The sequence below is a fragment of the Carassius auratus genome, unplaced genomic scaffold (genome assembly GCF_003368295.1).
Source record: "Carassius auratus strain Wakin unplaced genomic scaffold, ASM336829v1 scaf_tig00030951, whole genome shotgun sequence".
Classification (NCBI taxonomy): domain Eukaryota; kingdom Metazoa; phylum Chordata; class Actinopteri; order Cypriniformes; family Cyprinidae; genus Carassius; species Carassius auratus.
Window position 1 is genome coordinate 99,949 of NW_020525886.1, and position 24,119 is coordinate 124,067.

General features: G+C 35.1%; 2 protein-coding genes and 2 long non-coding RNA genes across 4 annotated transcripts; all 4 read left to right on the plus strand.

The window, feature by feature from the left end:
• The first annotated feature begins 9,051 nt into the window (after nucleotides 1-9,051).
• Nucleotides 9,052-12,613, plus strand: LOC113080340 (uncharacterized). Its single transcript, XM_026252506.1, has 6 exons — nucleotides 9,052-9,149; nucleotides 10,446-10,550; nucleotides 10,742-10,858; nucleotides 11,275-11,359; nucleotides 11,836-11,995; nucleotides 12,087-12,613. Exons 2-6 carry the CDS (start codon nucleotides 10,483-10,485, stop codon nucleotides 12,578-12,580), a joined length of 924 nt encoding a protein of 307 aa, XP_026108291.1. The 5' UTR covers nucleotides 9,052-9,149; nucleotides 10,446-10,482; the 3' UTR covers nucleotides 12,581-12,613.
• Nucleotides 12,614-13,111: 498 nt separating this feature from the next.
• Nucleotides 13,112-15,160, plus strand: LOC113080334 (NACHT, LRR and PYD domains-containing protein 3-like). Its single transcript, XM_026252502.1, has 4 exons — nucleotides 13,112-13,927; nucleotides 14,077-14,247; nucleotides 14,781-14,951; nucleotides 15,129-15,160. The coding sequence occupies exons 1-4, from the start codon at nucleotides 13,284-13,286 to the stop codon at nucleotides 15,133-15,135; spliced, it is 993 nt and encodes a 330-aa protein (XP_026108287.1). The 5' UTR covers nucleotides 13,112-13,283; the 3' UTR covers nucleotides 15,136-15,160.
• A 13-nt stretch (nucleotides 15,161-15,173) lies between these two features.
• LOC113080335 (uncharacterized) lies at nucleotides 15,174-16,484 on the plus strand. Its single transcript, XR_003281839.1, has 3 exons — nucleotides 15,174-15,207; nucleotides 15,393-15,563; nucleotides 16,427-16,484. It is a non-coding gene; the product is annotated as an uncharacterized LOC113080335 (long non-coding RNA).
• A 34-nt stretch (nucleotides 16,485-16,518) lies between these two features.
• LOC113080344 (uncharacterized) lies at nucleotides 16,519-18,354 on the plus strand. Its single transcript, XR_003281842.1, has 3 exons — nucleotides 16,519-16,600; nucleotides 17,674-17,836; nucleotides 18,325-18,354. It is a non-coding gene; the product is annotated as an uncharacterized LOC113080344 (long non-coding RNA).
• The last annotated feature ends 5,765 nt before the right edge of the window (nucleotides 18,355-24,119 follow it).

Genomic DNA, 24,119 nt, shown 5'->3' on the forward strand with positions numbered 1-24,119 from the left:
ACTAAATGTAATGTATTATAATGTAATATTAACAGTAAGATTAGTTTCAGAGCCTGTGTTCTTTTTATACAGCTTGTTTGTTGCCAAGTCAACACCTCTCAATTTTTCCATCTCATGTGCAGGTTGTGCTGAGCATCTGATAGTCTTCAACACAAAGATAACAGTGCTGTTTTTCAACGGCAGTTTATCTGCAGTATGTCAGAGGAGCGAGGAAAGGACTCTCCGTCTGAGATGAGCGTCTCAGTGAAACAGAGGTAAGACTGAGTCTGTTACTGTAATCATAAAAGTTCAGTGGCGGGTGTAAAAAGGGATAAAATGATCTGTTCCTTCCTCTATAACAGTCTATAAAATTCAAGCACTTCTCTAGAGTCCAGAGTCGAATAAAGACATTGTTTGCCCCTCAGTTACAACATTAAATTTCTCTGAAATGAAAAGTCATGTCACAGCAATGCGGATAGTGACAACAGTCGGTTAGCTGAGGTATTTAACATTGGTGATCTGCCAGGTCTCACAACGTTGTTTTTGTTTTTGTTGCTCTAACTCAGAAGAGTAGAGCATGTTTTTGTTCAAACTGATAAAATAAACTGTCTGTTAAATTGTACTTATTCTAATTACCATCTGAATGAAGCCTCTTCAAATGAGACTGAGATTTTTTTTGTTATTGTTGGTGAAAATGTGGGGCTACATGTGTCCTTTAGTGATGAAACACCATCACAAGCTAAAAGGTATTTAATGTGCTTTACATACCCTATTTACATTCCTTCACTGTTGTGTCTGTGATTGAACTTGACTGATTAAACAGAAAACCAAACATAAACACATTCTTCTTTTCATAGTCAGTAGAAGGGCAAATGCTCTTCAAATGAGACTGAAGAAGCTCCTTTAATAGTGATTTCTCTGTTCTTGTCATGGATTCGGTTTTCCTTCTCTCCTCCCCCCCTGCTGTTTTTCTTCGCTACACTCACACTCCTCTTCAGCAGTTTCTCATTATCTCTCCTCTGTCTCGCTAATAGATTCACACCTTTTCTCGCTTCTCCCTAATCACCCTGGCTATTTCTAAGTCCCCTTTTTGTGTGTTCTCTGCTGGATTATTTTGTTTGCTGTAGATGCGTCGCAATCATCTTGTGCCAGTCCTGTCGTGTCGGACCCTATTCTGCCTTTCGTGCTCCAGTCACAGGTCAGATCTAACGGTGCTCTGGGTTAACCTATTACTCTGCTCTCTGTCCAGTCATGCTGGTGCGGAGTACTCTGGACAGTTACCGTACCTGCCGCCTGAGTTTATCCAGCTAACGCTAATCTCAACACGCTGCCCGAGCGCCGGCCTGTTTATCTACAAGAACTCTGTTTGTCACGTAAAAGACTGTGTTTACCTTTTGGGTACCGGCTCATCGGCTGCCTTTTGTTGTTATTTCAAAGACTTATTTCGGTTACAACGCTACTCTATTAAAGACGCTTACTTTTTGCATAATCGCTCTTGGGTCCTCATCTTTCCACACCACAGAATAATCCAGCTGAGAACACACAAAAAGGGGACTTAGAAATAGCCAGGGTGATTAGGGAGAAGCGAGAAAAGGTGTGAATCTATTAGCGAGACAGAGGAGAGATAATGAGAAACAGCTGAAGAGGAGTGTGAGTGTAGCGAAGAAAAACAGCAGGGGGGGAGAGAGAAGGAAAACCGAATCCATGACAGTTCTTGTCAGTGAAAGATCAGGTTCAAGGGTTAGTTCGCCCAAAAATGAAAATTATGCCATTAATAACTCACCCTTATGCTGTTCCAAACATGTAAGGCCTCCTTTTATCTTCGGAACAAAGTTTAAGATATTTTAGATTTAGTCCGAGAGCTCTCAGTCCCTCCATTGAAGCTGTGTGTACGGTATACTGTCCATGTCCAGAAAGGTAAGAAAAACATCATCAAAGTAGTCCATGTGACATCAGAGAGTCCGTTGGAATTTTTTGAAGCATCGAAAATACATTTTGGTCCAAAAATAGCAAAAACGTCGACTTTATTCAGCATCGTCTTCTCTTCCGTGTCTGTGTGAGAGATAGTTCAAATCAAAGCAGCTGGATTTCCGGTTCGCGAACGAATCATTCAGTTCACCAAATCGAACTGAATCGTTTTAAACGGTAATATATAAATAAGTTATTACAAACATTTGATGCTGAACTGAAGTGAGATTTGAGTAAAACGTACTATTAATTTTATAAAAACTCTTAGCTTGGTGCCAATGTTAGCTCTAATGCACCTGTTACCCTAGTGAGATTGCATTTGATAATGTATCAGAAGAATTCACCTAAGCTTGTAAGAAAATATTTTGTTTTCTAGAAAGACACTTTAAGTGTATAAATGTATTTTGGATCAGTGCAGTGTAATTTTGAGCCAGGAAAAACCCTACAGGGAGAGAGCTTTGAGAACTTAATTAAGTTTAATTAGAACATCAAATTCGTTCAAATGAAACTTCTGTTCTCATTAGTGAAATATCAGGCTCTGATGTGGTCAGCTCTGTGTCTGTGAAAACTGACCATTCAAAAGGTTATGGACCAAACTTCAGTAAGAGGAAAACCTCTACCAAAAGGTATTTAATGTTTCCTATTGTTGGTCACACATAGACTGTTAGAAAGTATTTCAGTAAGTATTTATCATAAATCCCTATGGTTTTGGTTCTCAAATTTGCAATATTGTGTTACATTTTCTCTTTCACAGTTGAGAAAATTGTAATAATGCATGGTTTAACTAGTTTTTCACAGTGAACTTTAACTAATTATCAACTTAAAGGGATAGTTCACCCAAAAATGAGGATTCTGTCATTAATTACTCACTCTCTAATCTTTTCAAACCCGTAAGACCTCCGTTCATCGTCGGAACACAAATTAAGATAAGATAATTTTGATGAATTCTGAGAGCTTTCTGACCCTCCCATAGACAACGATCAGGATTCAGAAACATAGGAAGGAGATCGGTAAAACAATCCATGTGACATAAATTATTCAACCATAATTGTACAAATCAACAAGAATACTTTTTTGCGCGAAAGAAAGAAAAAAAAAGAGAAAAAATTTCAACAATTCGTCTTCGCCGCATCACCCTGGCACCATTTTGGAGAGAATCCACTGAATGCAGTGTGTGCATTTTCTGCGTTGTTTCTGCTCTGAATAAAAACGACATATCCATGTGAAACAGCTGACACAGAACAGCATACACTGTTTACGTTGGATACTTTCCAAAATGGTGCTTTTGGGTGACGTGGCGGAGACGAATGGGCTAGGTGCACAAGATGGTGCTGGTGAGCTTCAGCGACGTGAGTGTGTGCATACTTACTTTCGGTCTTGTGATCCTCGCATTTACTGTAAGGGAAACTTACATACGAAACTTGGCTAGATGTACAGTCTTGTTCAAAATAATAGCAGTACAATGTGACTAACCAGAATAATCAAGGTTTTTAGTATATTTTTTATTGCTACGTGGCAAACAAGTTACCAGTAGGTTCAGTAGATTGTCAGAAAACAAACAAGACCCAGCATTCATGATATGCACGCTCTTAAGGCTGTGCAATTGGGCAATTAGTTGAGAGGGGTGTGTTCAAAAAAATAGCAGTGTCTACCTTTGACTGTACAAACTCAAAACTATTTTGTACAAACATTTTTTTTTTTGGGATTTAGCAATCCTGTGAATCACTAAACTAATATTTAGTTGTATGACCACAGTTTTTTAAAACTGCTTGACATCTGTGTGGCATGGAGTCAACCAACTTGTGGCACCTCTCAGCTGTTATTCCACTCCATGATTCTTTAACAACATTCCACAATTCATTCACATTTCTTGGTTTTGCTTCAGAAACAGCATTTTTGATATCACCCCACAAGTTCTCAATTGGATTAAGGTCTGGAGATTGGGCTGGCCACTCCATAACATTAATTTTGTTGGTTTGGAACCAAGACTTTGCCCGTTTACTAGTGTGTTTTGGGTCATTGTCTTGTTGAAACAACCATTTCAAGGGCATGTCCTCTTCAGCATAGGGCAACATGACCTCTTCAAGTATTTTAACATATGCAAACTGATCCATGATCCCTGGTATGCGATAAATAGGCCCAACACCATAGTAGGAGAAACATGCCCATATCATGATGCTTGCACCTCCATGCTTCACTGTCTTCACTGTGTACTGTGGCTTGAATTCAGAGTTTGGGGGTCGTCTCACAAACTGCCTGTGGCCCTTGGACCCAAAAAGAACAATTTTACTCTCATCAGTCCACAAAATGTTCCTCCATTTCTCTTTAGGCCAGTTGATGTGTTCTTTGGCAAATTGTAACCTCTTCTGCACATGCCTTTTTTTTAACAGAGGGACTTTGCGGGGGATTCTTGAAAATAGATTAGCTTCACACAGACGTCTTCTAACTGTCACAGTACTTACAGGTAACTCCAGACTGTCTTTGATCATCCTGGAGGTGATCATTGGCTGAGCCTTTGCCATTCTGGTTATTCTTCTATCCATTTTAATGGTTGTCTTCCATTTTCTTCCACGTCTCTCTTGTTTTGCTCTCCATTTTAAGGCATTGGAGATCATTTTAGCTGAACAGCCTATCATTTTTTGCACCTCTTTATAGGTTTTCCCCTCTCTAATCAACTTTTTAATCAAAGTACGCTGTTCTTCTGAACAATGTCTTGAACGACCCATTTTCCTCAGCTTTCAAATGCATGTTCAACAAGTGTTGGCTTCATCCTTAAATAGGGGCCACCTGATTCACACCTGTTTCTTCACAAAATTGATGACCTCAGTGATTGAATGCCACACTGCTATTTTTTTGAACACACCCCTTTCAACTAATTCAACTAATTGCCCAATTGCACAGCCTTAAGAGCGTGCATATCATGAATGCTGGGTCTCATTTGTTTTCTGAGAATCTACTGAACCTACTGGTAACTTGTTTGCCACGTAGCAATAAAAAAATATACAAAAAACCTTGATTATTCTGGTTAGTCACATTGTACTGCTATTATTTTGAACAAGACTGTATATAAGTAATGATTTTCAAAACAGCGGATAGTGGTATATCAAAGACATGGGGAAACATCCTCCCTACATTTTTGCGTACCTTTGTGTGGAAATTCATCAAGATACAAAACGGAGATTGCTTTATTCTTCTGTTGATTATGCGGATCAGCATCAGCTTCAGGTAAATCAGTCCACGGGGATTTCTTCTTTAAAACACAAACCACTCAAATATGCAATTTTGTTCTGAATGTAATGTAAGATCGAGGTTTCTGACTGTCAAACGAGACGCACAAATATTTCTGATAAAGCATGTTTTATTAATCTTATTTGATAACAATTTATAACTGTAACTATACAATTAAATCTAATATAATAATGGTAGGTTTGCATTAATTAAAAGATCATTGTTTGCATTCATGTGTGTTTTTTTCAATGTTTATTTGTTTTGTGAAAGATCTGCAGCTTAAATCATCTGTCTATGAGCAGCGCATGTATAGTTATTCTTTTGCATTAATTATCAGATAAAACAGGCATTAAAATTAGTAATATATGAGTTTACTGTGTAAAATAATAAAATATGTTGTGAAAATAATGATGAAACAGACTGATGTATTGTGCACAATTGAGAAATGGATACTTATGAAGATAAATCGCAGCCCATGTCTCACGAGGTAAATATTTCATTTAAAAAAAAAATCTATGTAATACAAACATTTTCGAGAAATAATTAATTTGTACATTTACATAAATGGTTAGATAAAAAAAACATTATGTATCTGTGTGTACACACCATGAGTTCAACTTTCATTTCGTGAACATTAGTGAACATTATGTCTGTATCCAAAAAAAACTAGACCCTTTACAGATTCGATTGATGTATTGCTCTTATCTGTACAATTAAAACTGAGAGTGTAATTTAAGTTATTTTCGGGGTTATCAGGAGAAGATTACTCAAAACGCATATATGCGTTAATCGACTCGAAAGGGTTCAATTAATTCACCAGACCCAAACATACACAAGTTTCAAATCCACTGGCTCAGTTAACATTTATAGTATAGTAATAATAGCAGTGTATATCTTATTTGCATTTGAAGTGATATTATAAATCCTGTAAACATATAGAAGGTAATTGGATTTCTCCGGTTCTCTGTACTGACGTTTAGCAGAACTGGAAATATCTACACACACACTCGCAAGACCGGAAATCCAAGATGGCGGAGATTTGCAACTAGCCCACTGTTGAATAAAGTCTTTTTTTCCTTTCTGCATACAAAAAATATTCTCGTAGCTTCGTAAAATTACAGTTGAACACCTGATGTCACATGGATTATTTTACCAATCTCCTTGCTGAGTTTCTGGACCTTGATCGTGGTAATTACTTTGCTGTCTACGGGAGGGTCAAAAAGATTTCAGAAATCATCAAAATATCTTAATTTGTGTTCCGAAGATGAAAGGAGGTCTTACATGTTTGGAACGACATGAGGGTAAGTAATTAATGACAGATTTTTCATTTTTGGGTGAACTGTCCCTTTAATTGCAAAATATCGAAGACATAAAATTTTCTTTAATTTTTGCTCTTTGTGTTGCTAGTAAAAGATCAGGCTCATGTTTGTCATTTAGTGAGGAAACACCATCATGAACTAGAAGGAATTCCACATGCTTTGTTACATTCTTTAATTTGTGCATATGCTTTTAATTTACTGTTTAATGTGTTCTTCTTTTTTTAAATGTGTATTAATACACTGTCTGTTATCTACTGTATGGTGAAGCCAGAAACAATTGTCTAATGAAGACAAAGTAAACTGAAACCATTAATGTTTTCACTGTGTTGTATGTAATAGATCTTAAATGAATAATACAATACATGTACAGCCATACTGCATTAATTACCATTTGTAACTCATCTTCAACTGAGACTGAAGTAACCCCTGTACTTCTTGAAACATTTTCTTTTTCTTTTTGTCATTAGTGTAAGATCAGGCTCAAATGCATCCAGCTCTTTGTCTGTGAAGACTGACTGTTCAAAGGGAGATGGACCGAACTTCAGTGAAAAAACACCATGTAACAAGAGGTATTTAATGTGTCTGAAAGCATTTAACAGTGATCCTTAAATATTTAATCATATTATTCATCATTATTAAACAATCCATATCTCAACCCCAACCCCATAATCAAAGTGAGTGATACAACAATGTATCACAAGGTACAGTAGATTATTTGTTCATACAGTGACTTGAATATGTGAGCTGTTATGTGAATGCTTGGCTATGTAGCTGGAAGAATCTCCAGTAATAGTGTTTTTTTCTCTCTGTTCTTTGTGTCTTTAGTGTAAGATCAGGCTCACATGTGTCCAGGTCTGTGTCTGTGAAGAGTGACCGAATAAAAGGAGACAGAGCGAACTTTAGAGGGGAAAAAACATCAACTATAAAAAGGTATTTATTTTGTTTTACACTACGGTGATGTTAACTAATCTCTTCACTGTGGTGTATGTGATGGAGATTGACTAAATAGAAGAATAAATCAGAGAACACAATGTCTGCTTTACTATTTACTGATCTCAGTCTGGAGCCTTATTACTGTAATACAGTTCAAGAGGGTCTGGCTGCAGACTTGCACTCTCAGACACTTACCGCTATCACTGTAAAACCTGACAAGTTAACTTAACTTAAACGGTTTGAGTAAACCGATATCCTTAAAAACCTGACAAGTTATGTTAACTCAAACCATTTGAGGAAACCGATTGCCTTAAACCATTTAAGTTGAAAAAAACTAACAATTATGAGTACTCTGAACTTAATTCAGTTGAGTTCACTGAAAGAAAATATACATTGCAATTAAGTGATTAAGTGATTAACTGAGTGATAATTGAGAATTAGTGATGAACAGCTGCTGTTAACAAACAGAATCACTGAAGAAAAGAGAAACACAAGAACTACTTCAACTGACTTCAGACACAGACTTAGATGAAATCAACTGAAATAAAATACATGAAATCTCTCAAGATCTGATTAAACAACCCCACAAACAGCATCACCAGCTCCACTTAATAATAACCAGACTGACTTTATTTCTGTCAGACGTCTACAGAAGATCTTATTGAGAATTAACTAAGGTTTAGATGTTGATTTATTGTTTCATTTGAAGTAACCATGTGTTACTTTTCATGTGTGCATAGGGTTCTGATTCATACCCAACATTTATGGTTCATTGCTCATTGTATACTTATTCTAATGCATGTTTTGCACACACAAATAAAAATAAATGAGCATAAATGAATAAGTATACGACAGTATAAAACAGAATAGCCAAAGCCTCAAGCACCACATTGTAATCGGTAATAAATCTGATTGAAAAACAAAAAAAGGAAATAAAATTCAAGTTGAAAAACCTCTCGTCTTAAAACTATTTTCAAGTTTAGGATTTAGGATGGTATTTTGAACCATTTGACTTGCCGTACATCCAGTCGTGCTTCTTGCGCATGCTAGTTCTGATCGTACGTATAGTAACTCGGCAACTACGCAATAATTTTAGTATGTTTGCGTAAAGGGGAACAGACATTCCGAGGGGAACAGAATCGACTGCTACACCGGTCTTGTCTTTTTCTTGCAGGACCCTGTACGTTATAGTACTAAATTAGGTTTAATTGTTTAATCACCACCACAGCTTCTTGTCTCCATTAGCAACATGCACAATTTCTGTCGATCGCAAGTGTGGAAGGTAGCAGAGAGTGCAAGTAGCGATTGCAAGTGACATCATAATTTAGTTTCTTTTTTCTTGTCTTCACCACCTGACTGCTGTTGCAAAATGTTGAGAGATTCAAACAAAAATGTATCAATAAATAGAACAAAATAAAAAAATAAAGACTGCAAGTGACGTCGCTAGCGGAAGTGCAAGTGCAAGTCTGCAGCCAGACCCTTTTCATACCACAATGAGGCATAAATTCACCAAGGAAAATGATCTTTCAACCAAACATGAATATATCCTTCAATTTATTATTAGCTTTTGCAACATTATACTGAAGAATCTCCTTTTCCTTCTGTTCTTTGTGTCATTAGTGTAAGATCAGGTTCACATGTGCTCAGCTCTGTGTCTGTGAAGAGTGACCATTCAAAGGGTAATGTACCGAACTTCAGTGAGAAAACACCATGTAACAAGAGGTATTTCATCTCTTCCTCCAATCATCTTACAGTGATCCATTGTTTATTTATTACTAAATTATTCAAATCTGTCATCATGCATAACATACTGTAGAGAATTAAATTGAGATGTATGATTTAATTCTGTAAGATTTTCTGTAATATTAGTCATTGTACCCCAATATCATCAAAACAACTAACAAAAGTTATTTCATATCTTTTGCATTATAGTGATGTTATTTTCTCACTGTTGTGTATGTAATAGAACTTGATTAAATACAAAAATGAATCACAGAACATAATGTATCGCAAACTGTTTAATCTTTAATGAACATATTCGTTTAGGTTCATACACTCAAAAAAATAACTCTTTGAACGAACATAAAAAAATCATGGAAAGGATTTCCACATGATTAATTTGCTTTATTTCAGCATTATGCAATTCTGTTACTCCAATTTAATGTACTTACGTTGGGTCAACTTAATTTATTAAGGTTGATTCAACTTATTTACTATGGTTGGGCAAAGCTTAATTTAATAGTGTCAGCCCAACTGATTTGCAATGTTTTGGACAATGTTTTCAGTAATTAAGTTCATTTTACAAAATAAGTTTAAGTAAACTTAACAAACCTTAATAGAGTCAACAAACAACAATTTAGTTAAATGTACCTGAAAATGTTAAATAATGATGACATAAAATTTGAATAATGCCATTTCAGTAATGCGACACCATTGCATCAGGATCATGAGCATATGATTAATATTACTCTTAATTCAGACTTTGCTTAAATTACAGCTTATCAAATATCTTATAAACATATTTGAAACACAAACCAACATTTCAAACTGTTTGTTTTCTTTATTTTGTTCTAAAACTTATTAGAACAACTTCATTGCTATGAATTGTATTACTCATCTACCTATCTAATGGTGCTACACTTCTCCAAGAGGGTGACAGAAAAACAATTACCCATAATACACTGCAGAAATCCTCAGCCAATGAGATGCAAGTCTGTGTTGGTTTCATTAATCTTTTACTTTTATGCAACAATGTTATGTTGGTTGAACAAATAATTTTTAAGTAAAGCTGACAATACACACTTTTATGTTGAATGAACTAGATTAAATCAAGTTCACATTGTTAAATAATTTTTTTTAAGTAATCATAACATGAAAGGATTAAGTAAAATTGGCAAAGGTGAAAGTACATTTTTTTGAGTGTACATTCACCATGAAAATACAGAACAGTTACTTTGCAACACAAGACCTTTAAATATGACTGAATTACCTTTGTTGTTGTTGTTTTTTTCTCATTAGTGTAAGATCAGGCTCACATGTATTCAGCTTTGTGTCTATGAAGAGTGACCATTCAAAGGTAGATAGACCAAACTTCAGTGAGAAAACACCATCACCTTCCAAAAGGTGTTTCATGTTTTATGTTTTGTTTTGTTTTTTATCATAAAACTGTATTTCCCATCAACCACTTTCCTGTGCTTATAAAGTACTGTAAGTAGAAGTGAGCAGCTGGTTTAGCAATGGTTTGATCATATGATATTAAGAGCTGTGAATCTGTTATTTGTTATGTGATTTTCTTCTTTTTGTGTGTGGTTTAGTAACAAAGGACATAAGTCCACAGTAAATATTGGTGAAGAAATTACACGATGGGAAGCTCTGAAAGCACAGAAGGGTTTGAAGAGTGATGTGGAACTGGCAACTTTTCTTCTCAACAGGTGAAAACAAAACATAACAGTTGATTTGTTTTTTCAAATTTATTAAAATAAATTACAAAATAAATGGATCTACTATGCCGAAATTTGTAATTACTTTTTTCCTTAAAATAAAGCCAAAAAGTTTTGAAATGTAATGTGCTTTTTTGAAGTAAATTGATTATGTGCATTGATCCATATAACAATGAAAATATGAAATACAATACCATTTTTTAAAAGTTAAATTCAGCACCATTAAATAAGATCATACATTAGAGTCATCAGGTTCATGAGGAATTCATATGCAACTGTATTAAAATCCGTTATAACAACCAAGAGGATAGTGTCTCCACATAACTCTGTCCCTCATGGTAACTGAGCCAATAGTATGCAGTAAAAAAAAAAAATAATACACAAATCCACCTTTATTTTGCTACCAGGGTTCAGTTTGATAAATCAGACTCAAACTACAAGAATTACCGCAACCGCAAGAATTTCAGAGAAAATCTCCTCTGCATCTTCAAGGCAAGTATAAATTCTACAATTAATAATTAATTAACAGACTAATATGTTATTGAAAGAATAGTATTTAATTTGTATTTTTTAAACACTTTTTAAAACTTAATATAAATAGATTTTTTTTTCTCTTGTTAACTGATGTCCTAACAATTTCTCATTTTTGAAATCTAAACTCAAAAATAAAATATTACTCATGTTTCAGCTGTGTGACAAATTAATGGCAGTGAATAAAAAAGCACATTAATCAAGACACAAAAAATTCCTGTTGATTATTGGATTTGATCCATACAAGATACTCTGTATCTCTGTTTGTGTGTTTGTATTCATCAGCACTTTACCTTGCTGATAGTCAGTGCTGGGAAACTTCACAAGTTTAATTTGTAGTACACCTAAATTGTTTATTAAATGTATAGGTATAGGACTTATTTTTGCTTGCTTCGTTTTCAGGATCTTGAGAACAAAATAATTGTGTTTATAAAAAGGAGCTGGAAAAGTTTAAGAAAATATTAAAAGGAGAGAGAAGACAGTACTTTGTGCAGGGCTTCACAGAGGAGATGCGTGATATCAAAGAAGCAGCTCTTGATATCACACTCTTCTTTCTGAATGATATGAAGCAATATGAGGCTGCAGATGATCTACAAGGTAAGGGGTTCATAGGCATAACAATCTGTCAGTCACTCTTAAAAAAATGTAAAATTATGCATATCTTTTTTTTTCTTTTTTCTTGTGTTAGATGAGCTGGTCCTCGTTCAACAGCAACCACTAAAATCAAACCTGAAGAAGAAATATCAATCTGTATCTGAAGGAATTGCACAGCATGGTGACTCCAAGCTTCTGAAGAACATCTACACAGATCTCTGTATGACTCTGAGTGTTAGTAAACAAGTCAATATCCAAAATGAAGTAGGACAAGTTCAGGCTGCTGAAAGACTACATGAATCAAAAGAGATTCCAGTTGAATGCAAAAATTTGTTTGAAGCACCTGAACCAGACAAGAAGATCAGAACTGTACTAACAAAAGGAGTTGCTGGCATCGGAAAATCCATCTCTGTGCAAAAGTTCATTCTGGATTGGGCTGACGGTAAAGAAAATCAGGATATTACTTTCATATTTCCTCTTCCGTTAAGAGAGATGAACTTAAAGGAGAAAGAAACACAAAGCTTGACAAGTCTTTTACATCAGTTTTTTTCCAGAGATAAAAGGAGTAAACCTTGCAAGATATTATAAATTTAAATTACTGTTCATCCTTGATGGTTTGGATGAAAGTCGTCTTCCTCTAAACTTTGAGGGTAATGAGGTTTGTCGTGATGTAACATCACAAGTCTCTCTGGATATTCTTCTGACAAACCTCATCAAGGGAAATCTGCTTCCTTCTGCTCTCATCTGGATCACCACCAGACCAGCAGCTGCCAGTAAGATTCCTCCTGACTGTATCGACCGTGTGACAGTAGTAAAAGGATTCAATGATGCACAAAAGAAGGAGTACTTCAGAAAAAGATTCACAGATGGGGATCTGGCCAGTGAAATTATTGATAATGTTAGACAATCAAAGAGTCTCTTTATCATGTGCCACATCCCAGTCTTCTGTTGGATTACAGCCACTGTTCTCCAGAACATTTTAGAGGAGAAAAAAAATAATGATGTGAAAAACGATCATGCTGATGACTCCAAAACACTGCAGAAATCAAATACTGAAGACACTCCCAAGACTCTGACACAAATGTACACACACTTTCTCCACTTTTAGATCCTGCAGAGCAGACGAAAGTATGATGGACAATACACACCAGATGTTTCCTGGGATAAAGACGCCATCCTTTCACTGGGGAAACTGGCATTTCACCAGCTGCAGAGAAACAATCTGCTCTTTTATGACACAGATCTGGAATCCTGTGGTATTGATGCGTCTAAAGTATCAGTGTATTCAGGCATGTGTACCCAGATCTTTAAGGAGGAAAGAGGAATCATTCTTGGTACCGCTTTCTGCTTTGTTCACTTGAGCATTCAAGAGTTTATTGCAGCCCTTTATGCACATCTGTTTCTAGACATCTGCAAGAAAAGTGTGTTTAATCAACATGAATCTACAGAACAAGAAAACAAAAATGAAACCATGATTGATTTGCTCAAGACTGCAGTGGACAAGGCACTTGAGAGTGAAACTGGACACCTGGATCTTTTCCTTCGCTTTCTTCTTGGCCTGTCACTCCAGACCAATCGTCCTCTCTTACGAGGTCTGTTGACACAGCAAGACAACAATGACGAGAACTACAAGGAAATAGTTCAGTACATCAAAGAGAAATTAGAAGATAAGAAGATGTCTCCAGAGAGATCCATCAATCTGTTCTACTGTCTGAATGAACTGAACGACCAAACTCTGGTGAAAGAGATTCAGACTCAGCTTAGAGAAGGAAGTCTCTCATCTGCTGATCTTTCTCCTGCTCAGTGGTCTGCTGTGGCCTTCGTTTTGTTGACATCAGAGGAAGAGATGGAGGAGTTTGACCTTCAGAAATTCAAGAAATCAGACGAGTGTCTCTTTAGGCTAATGGAAGTTGTGAAAATCTCCAAAAGAGCTCTGTAAGTAATATGTCATGTTTTTTTCTTCTGAAAAAAAAAATCTCTATAGTTCTTAATCATTAATTTATATTGGGAGAAATTATATTTTTACTCTTTACTCAGGATACTTTGTATTTTTTTTTTTTTTTTTTTTTTTTTTGTCCTTCTAGGCTAAATGATTGTAATTTAACAGATGAGAGCTGTTCTAATTTGGCTAAAGCTCTCGGATCAGATAACAATCTGATAGAGGTGAATATGAGCAATAATAATCTACAGGATTCAGGAGTAAAGCAGCTCTGCATTGGACTGGAGAATATTACCTGTAAATTGGAGACACTGGAGTAAGTTGTGACAACAGACAAATGTCATTATTTTTCTAGATAATCTTTAACAATTGTGCATAAACAATGTATTGTTATACAAATATATATATTCTAATGACTGTTGATTTTTTCACTGCCTGATCTCCTTTGTTCAGAAACATGGGCAAAATGCTTCATTTACATATTTTATTTTATTGATAAGGATGATAAATTATTATAATGTATTAATGGTGGTGTTGATCACCATGTGAATATTTGCCTGCTCTGTCTTTTTCTTTATTGTGGAAAACACACATTTTGTGGTAAGGCTCATATTGAGAAAAAAATAAAAAATAAGACCCAGAAAACATTACCCAACCATACTAGCTATACATTAGCCAATCATAAGACATGTGAGAGACAAGACACATGAGACATGAGAGCATGAAAGACAAGTGGATTGGAAAATTAGTGGCAGCAATATAGTTACTGTAATCAATAAATATTACAGCTGCACGACCACTACAGCAAAGTTTAGAATGTAAATACTTTGACAAGCTGTTTATTTCCAGGCTCAGTAACTGTGATCTAACAGAGGAAAGCTGTTCAGCTCTTGCTTCATTTCTCAGTTCAGACTCCAGCAGTCTGAGGTATCTTGATCTGAGCAATAATGATCTGAAGGATTCAGGCATAAAGCTGCTCTCTGATGGACTGAAAGAGAACTGTAAATTGAAGAAACTCAGGTGAGTTGATATAGTCTTGTAAAGTTAAAAAGTGAAAAGTTAAATTAATTTAAAAAAAAATCATACATTTTTATTTCTGTAGACTCTCAGACTGGAGTATCACTGAAGAAGGTTATAAAGCTCTGGCTTCAGCTCTGAGATCAAACCCTTCACACCTGATAGAGCTGGATCTCATAGGAAATGATCCTGGACAATCAGGAGTGAAGGAGCTCATTGATTTACTACAGGATCCAAACTGTCAGCTGAAGACACTGAGGTGAGAGAAATATTATTTCAGTAAAACAATCATTTTTGAAAAAAAAAAAAAAATCAAATTACATTTAAAAAAAAGTTAATCAAAATAGACCGTTTCTCTCTCACACAACAATCCAATGCTGTTTTTCATCATACCATGTTCAGTAGAGAACTGAATTGAATCCTGCTTCATCTTCTCTTCTGCAGGTTTTTGGGTCCTGCTGCAGATGAAGACTGTCTATATGTGACTGGAATTGTGGGTAAAAACCCGTTACTCCTGAGAGAACTGAATCTGAGTGAACATAAACTAGGAGACACACAAGTGAATCAGATCTCTGCTCTACTGCAGGATAAACACTGTAAACTCAACACACTGATGTGAGTTTTTTATATGATTTAAAATGTTACATGAATTTTAACAGTGATGTTACTGTAGTTAATAATACTATCTCCTATTTGTGTGTGTGAACACAGAACCAAAATAAGGTGATGTATTGAAATTAAACAAGCCCAGAGTTCAGTGGAAAAGAGTTTAAAGTTTTACACAGCTGACTTAACAAGACAATAATTATTTCAATTATCAAGCCAGTAATTACCTCAGTTATTGTAGAGGGAGAAAACAGATTGTAAAATTGCAGTAGTTTATTCTGAGAGATACTTTTACTTGTGATGCTGAATTCGGAGCTTCAGGAAACAAAATTATGATGAAAGTGAGCAGAAGTTTATTGAAAAATCTTAGTTGTGTCTTTCTTAATTTTCAGTTGGACTTCATCTGATCAGCAAAAAATTAAACATTACAATACTAAAGCAAAAGCACTGCGAAATTACTGATTTAATTTAAAAAATTTGTGTCATGATGATAAAAACCATATGATGGGGAGATTTCTTTATATCTTTAACTTATTCGTGAAGATTAAATGGCAACATAAATTACTAAATTAAATGGGTAAATAGAGAAAAAAGTAACTTGAAAGAGATAACGAACAAGCATAAATGAAATGCAACGTGTGTTTGCCCTCTTGAAGTGGCACACACACAAATGTTTTTTTTTTTTTTTTTTTAAATGGGGACATGGGTTATGTCCTCATAAGTCACCCTCTTCTTGTAATACCTGTGTCATACCCATGTCATTATACAAAGTTGTGTCCTGATATGTCACAAAAACAAGAGCACACACACACACACACAATCCTTAAATGTAGTTTTTCATAGATCCATTGTCCTTCTCTCTCTGTCTTCAGTCTATGTGGATGCAGTATTACAGAGGAACAGTGTCACATTCTGGCTTCAGCTCTGAAATCAAACTCATCACACCTGAGAGAACTGGACCTGAGTGGAAATAAAATAAAAAACACAGGAGTGAATCACTTATGTGACATACTGAAGGATTCACACTGTAAACTGGAGAAACTGAGGTCAGTAACTTTTACATACTGAACTGAAATGTTTAAAATCACTTTAATTTAAACCAAAACAATTCATGCTCAATCAATTGTGAAGAGCCTGAGTTCACAGTGTATTTGTGGAAAATAATTAAGATTTGTTCTGTGATCTGGTTCTAGTAATATCACACATTAACCCCTTTCACACAGTAATACCATCACATTGCAATAAAATAACTGGAACAACTTTACTGGTAAATTAAAAAATGAGCTGTTCACTGTTATTCCGTATTTGTATGCGTTCCTGCTCAAGACGAGACGACAGAAAGCTTGTTTGTTTTCTATATATATTATGATATAAAAAAGCATGCTTTATCTTGCACTCTCTGCACAAAATATTGGATATAGTGCACATGTATCTGGGTTTAACGTGCTTGAACTGTTTTATATCTTTAGATTTTATTTTAGACAATTCGTGATGATTTGAGAAGGCTAAATTCATCAAACATAGGCTATGATCAACTCTCTGTGCTGGCCACTTGTTACTTTAAAAACAAAACTTTTAGGCCTATTTAACGATCAAAAATTGAACTATTTTAATAGCTGAAACAGTAGTAGGCAATATTGATGACCTGACTTTGTCCTGTGAATGCATTGCTCTCGGAGACAGTTAACAGTTAGTTATTTTATAATTTATCATACGTCACTGAATCACTAAAAGTTCCCCTAAGATGACGGCAAATTTCTTCATCGGCCCGTAAAGGAGAAGCGTTTTAATTTCACTGTCGCTCCAGTTGGATGACATTTCTTTTATTTTATCGTAAACAGTGCTTTAATGCATCACATTGTTATGATTGGTCTTACGTCACCGCGTTCTGAACTCATACGTGTTCATACCAGTAATTTTCCTTCTGCATTCACACACAGCAGAATTCCGGCAATTTACTGGTAATGTTACAACTTCTTAAACCAGTAAATTACCGGAACGATTTTACCGGTATTTTTTAAAAGATCCTGTTCACACATGATCTCTTTACAGCAATTTACTGGTCATTTTCCAGAAAGGTCTGTATGTGTGAAAGGGCTTATTGTCTGTTTCTTTTTAGTCTGAATGACTGTGGCATTACAGATGTTGCTTGTCTGGCTCAGTCTTTGACAAACACGAAAGCACTGCAGTTTTTAAAAGAGCTTGATCTGAGGAACAATAACATAGGAGTCTCAAAGGAGCAACTCAGAGATGTGCTACGAGACTCAAACTGTAAACTTGAGGTGAGTAAATGACCCTTGTGGTATAAAAGAAAGATTTATTATTTACCACTGATATGTGGAACTCTTGAAACTCATTTAGCTTTATTGAAACTAAGGGTTTGGGTCAGAGCAAACCAGTTAAATAGATGTAGATAGATCGTAAGGGGAAAAAAAATCAGTGCAGATTCCTGCTTCAGCTCAGAGCATCACATGATCACTGTCTTGTTGGTGAGATGCGTCTAAACTGTACTTCATAAACGAAAACCCGTTAAAACCCACAGCTATTAGGAATTCAGTGTTTATACACACATAATTTATTTCATAGCAAATAGAAACAGCTTCAAATTGCATTATTTTAACAAAAACAATGTGAAGTTTATTATACTGTGTTACCGTTTAAAATAATTATTAATGCATACAGCTGGAACCATACATGTACATGTGGATTAAACTGAATGACGAATGTTTGTTTAGTGTTCATATAAATGATCGTTTTGTTTTATTTACAGGTGAACTAGAGGAAGATGTGAATTAGCAGGAAAAAAAAGCACTGAATGTCTTCAGTAATAGGCCTGATAATCATAATGATTCTGAGAATAAACTAATCCATAATGAACTAATTAAAATATTGCAAATCATAATTGTGATAGTCAAATTGAGATCTCAAATATATCAAATGCAACACAAAAGTGTAGGTCTGAAATGTTTTTAATGTGAAACTAGCCACAGCTAGACTTTCTTCTCAAACCTTACAAATGGTAACTTAAATAACACTCATACTCTTTTTGCCACAGTTGAGAGACTGACAAACCCACCCAAGTCAGATTCCCAGTGAAATGCTCTCAGACAGCAAATACAATGAGTTTGCTACCTTCTTTTCTGAGAAGATCATCAATATCAGGAAGGCGATTAGCACATCCTCAAGTAATGCAGAGGTCAGACAGATTAGGCCACAATATCAAAAAGATACTATGTCTATTTTTGAAGCAATTGATAGCAAAATTCGGGAAGAAATAGTGCAGCACCTAAAATCGACAACCTGCTGTCTTGACACACTTCCCACATCTTTTTTCAAAAGTGTGCTTAACTGCTTAGAAGCAGATCTTAGAAGTCGTGAATGCCTCACTTCTTTCTGGGACATTTTCAAACTCCTTAAAAACTGCAGTTGTTAAGCCCCTTCCTAAAAAGAGCAATCTTGATAACACCATTTTGAGCAATTTTAGGCCAATATCTAATCTTCCTTTTATAGGCAAAATTATAGAAAAGGTAGTTTTTAATCAGCTGAACAAATACTTAAACTCAAATGGATACCTGGATTATTTTCAATATGGTTTTCGACCGCATCACAGCACAGAGACAGCACTCATTAAGATAATAAATGATATTTGCTTAAATTGTGACTCTGGCAAAATATCGGTGCTGGTATTGCTAGATCTCAGTGCTGCATTTGACACTGTCGATCATAACATACTTCTACAGAGACTGGAAAACTGGGTGGGGCTTTCTGGGATGGTACTCAAATGGTTCAGGTCATACTTAGAAGGGAGAGGCTATTATGTGAGTCTAGGAGAGCATAAGTCTAAGTGGACATCCATGACATGTGGAGTCCCACAAGGCTCAATTCTTGCACCGCTCTTGTTTAGCCTGGATATGCTCCCACTAAGTCAAATAATGAGAAAGAACCAAATTATACAGCTATGCAGATACCCAGATTTACCTAGCCTTATCTCCAGATGACTACAGCCCCATTGACTCCCTCTGCCAATACATTGATGAAATTAATAGTTGGATGTGCCAGAACTTTCTATAGTTAAACAAGAAAAACTGAAGTCATTGCATTTGGAAACAAAGATGAAGTGTTCAAGGTGAATGCATACCTTGACTCCAGGGGTCAAACAACTGAAAATCAAGTAAGGAAACATGGTGTGATTCTGGAGACAGACCTTAGTTTCAGTAGTCATGTCAAAGCAGTAACTAAATCAGCATACTATCATTTAAAAACCATAAAATAAAAAAAAAAACTGTTTAGCTGATTGCACTATATTCTCACTGTTTTTTTATGTAAAATCATTTTCTAACGTTTTTTTTAATTAATTTTAAATAAGTACATTATTTAAATAATTGTAAAAGTTTTAAAATTGCTTGTTTTATTCTTGTTATTATTTTTCTTCATTATTATTTTACTTTCTTTTATGTAAAGCACTTTGAATTACCATTGTGTACGAAATGTGCTATATAAATAAACTTGCCTTGCTTTGCCTTGCCTTGAAATGGAAAGCATTGTGGGCTGCATATATAGATTCAAATCATTACCATCAATGTTATTTGTTTATGTTTATGCTATTGTACCTGTGTATATTTTTCCATTATATCTGTCTTATATATATATATATATATATATATATATATATATATATATATATATATATATATATATATATATATATATATATATATGATTAACTAAGCTTCAGTGTTTCTAGTCTTCCATGTTTCAAGTTGCTTTCTCTTGCATTGGTCCAGGTAGTTTAATGTTTTTTGTTTGATGATTGCAATCTTCTCTTTTGCTATATTGTGTGACTCTACAATTTTCATAGTCATGAAAATAAAGAAAACTCTTTGAATGAGAAGGTGTGTCCAAACTTTTGGTCTGTACTGTATGTACATGTGTTTCATTTTGGAGGCTGCGTCCTCCGGAGGTCGCATTTGAAGGCTGCATACGTCATCGGGGAAGTCTCATTTAAGAAAAGTAATCATTGAATTGCAAAGTAAAAATAAACTATAGCATTTTTAACTACCCTTTCGTTATGTTCGGGAAGAAAACATCTACTCAATTAAACTGCTGTAAAAATGTGTCAGATTCATATATTTTTTTTATTTTTTTTTTTGCATAAATCTGTTAATTAACTTCAGTCCTGATCAAAACTACCAAATGTTTTTTTTTTTTTAAATCCAAGATTTTAGCTCTTTATTGCCAAGTTCATAAATGATGTCACTGATTTGGGGGAAAAAACACACACAAAATGACTTATTTTCAATCTAAAAGTAATTGTGGCTGGATTTTTTTTTAACTTTTTATAACAGTCTTGGGCATGTCAAAGATTAGTAGCAACATTGGCTATGATGCATTTTTAGTTTTTGTGCAGCATTAGATTTAAAGTTTTGGTTCGGTGTTCATCTTCAGTTCTCTTTTCACAGCAGTTCAGTCAGTGTACTGTTTGAGTACATGAATTACTCCGGGATATTGGTTTGTTTGAAGTGTCAGCCACATTAAAAAAAGTTACAGCTTAAGTCATTTGTGGATTAATGCGTATTGGAGACGCGAACCGTTTAAAACGATTCAGTTCGATTTGGTGAACTGGTTCAAAAAGATCCGGTTACATCGAATGATTCGTTACTTTTCTGGACATGGACAGTATACTGTACACACAGCTTCAATGGAGGGACTGAGAGCTCTCGGACTAAATCTAAAATATCTTAAACTGTGTTCCAAAAATAAACGGAGGTCTTACGGGTTTGGAACAACATGAGGGTAATATATTAATGACATAATTTTGCAAATTGGGCGAACTAACCCTTTGTGCAAGCAGCGTATTAAGACCTATTATTACGTTTTCAAATCAAGCGCCCTCTAGCGGCCTTATTAAAACAGTTTCGTTTGTCGGGTGTGTCGTAATCAAATGACCTTTGACTGTCGTTATCATCGTTACCACTCACGAAAAGGAGGAGTGACCACTGATCTATAATATAGAACAACATTTTACCGAGCGTCGTTGTCCAGGTATGTAAACTATTTTATTATATGGTTTGTTTTTTTAAGGTACTGTTCTGATTGTCTGCAATTAATGTCAAAGTAAGTGCAGTTTGACGTTTTCTTTACAAATCTGATGCGAATACCAGTCAACGAATGTGTGACAAACGCAACTAATGTGAAATGCCGATCCTGTCCTCCAACAAAAAACGACCATACCTATATTTACGTTTTAAAGTTAAGTGCCCTCTAGCAGGCATAAAAATAATGACAGTATCACGTTGCGTCTGTTGTCATGAAATTGCGTATAACTTCATTACCAATCAAAACGCACGTTTATTTAAATGCATCGTGTGGGCTTTTTACACAGATCTCACAGTTTTTCATACATATTTTACTAGGTTACTTATTGGTTCGAATGACCACACCTAACCCCACCCCTAAACCTAACCCTCACAGAAATCATGCTAAATTATGATTTATTGAGCATATATATTTTCGTGCAGGTCCGTTCCCTGGGATCGAACCCATGATAGCATGATTACTTATCAATGTATAACGCAATAATCTACCAACTGAGCTACACGAAACGCAAACCAGAGTGCAAATAAAAGAGTAAACAACAATAATATGAAAACTACCTTTTGCCGATAGGGGCGCAATTGTAGTATACACTCTGATGGGTCGTATTTCAGGGATTTGGACAAACGACCTATACAAGGGTATTGGTTGGAGGACAGGTTGGAAATGCCCAGTGACCAAAACACTTTTTTTTTACCATGATAACTGTTTTATTGTGGTATTTATAGTTAAAACACATTAACCACAATTCCATGCCTTTAATAACTTTTTGTAATGTAATTGTAATTCAGTGTTTCTTTCTTTTCTGTTTTGCAGTTTCTTCATATCACATACATCTCCAGCTCCTACAACAACATTCAGTGTCCAGCAGCTCTTTATGAAGCCCTCTCTCACTCTCTCATTTTCCTTTCCTATTTTTCTGATCTGTGATTCCTATTTCAGTCACACGTTTCTTCCTTTCTCTTGTTCATCATGACATTATTAGTTATGTCAGAAAGCTGCTAGTATTAACAGGGAATTGGACTCAAAGCTCAATGCTGAACTTGAAGAACTTGTCAGGGAAGCTGAAGTCCTTCAAAAGTTCAACACTTGACAGGTAATGTTGAAGACATTTAGTTATAACTGATTTACTTTAATTAATGTATCCTTACTTTATGTGTTAATAGCCTTCCTTATAGTCCTTCCTTTCAAATATTTTGTTCACAGATCATTTCTAACACACTCTCAACATGTATGTATTAAAACAACAACATTTTACTTTTTCTTTATTTCAGCTGAAAAGGAAGACCAAAGGACCTGTCAAACTCTCGTCAAACCCATCTTGTTTGTGTAGAGGGATGAATTTGACCATCTTGTGAAGCCCAAAAGCTGCAAAGGCAAACATTTCCAGAGGTACGTCTGTGTCGGTCTGAGCACCTCGACAGAAATTTACTGCAGTTACATTTTGCACCGAATTTGATGTTTGTTTTTTTTTACTTTTTTACATACCCCTGAGCTGTGAAAATATGTCATGAAGAACAAGAGAAAGGAAGAAACATATGTGTGACTGAATTATGAATTACAGTTCAGAAAAATAAAATGATAGTAACCACGACCCCATCAGTACAAGTCCTGTGCTACGTCAAAGTATTAATAATTCAAACAATTTTAGCAAACTGATATGATGTTGTACAAGCGTACTCTCCAGCTTTTCCTCCTGCTGTCATTGACCATCGCCTCAGCTCTCATGCAGACTGTGCTCATTGTAAGTAGTCAGAGCGTTTATATCCTAAAGTTTATATTGAGTCCACTGTATTCTTTATTAGCGCCGTCTTAACCCGTTCTAACAGTACATGATATCTGTCCACACCTCACAGTCTGCCTTTATTTCCATGTTGATTTTAATTGAACACATCTGTCTAAAAGCAAGTCTGGAAGTGCTGTTTAACTTGTCATGTGACACATCAGATATTCAGTTAATTTGTCCAAATTAGATCATTTAGGGCTGTTAACACCCAGAATAGTACACTGTAAAAAATTTCTTGTTGTTTTTACAAAAACTTTTTGGCAGCTGTGGTTGCCAGAATAATTTTGTAAAAATACAGAAAACTGTAAACACATTTACGTCAAAAACTGTTAATTTTACAATATAAAGCTGTAATTTACAAACAAGAAAATGTGAATATAAACCAGTAAATTCAACAACACACAAAATTAAATCTGTTTTGTACCTTGAAAATACTGACAACCACCATAATAATAAAGATGGTACTGTATAAGAGAAAGCCACATGAAGTATCAAAGCTCATCACAAGTAGCTTCTCCACAAGCAGAAGTATATATTAACATATAGAAGGTGCACATTTATGGAAACACAAAACACCATCATGGTAACACACGTGATACTTAAATAATGCAAAAAACTTTCATTAAGCAACAGAAGATGTAACATAAAGCTCAAATGTACATAACTGATAACAAGAACTATTTAAA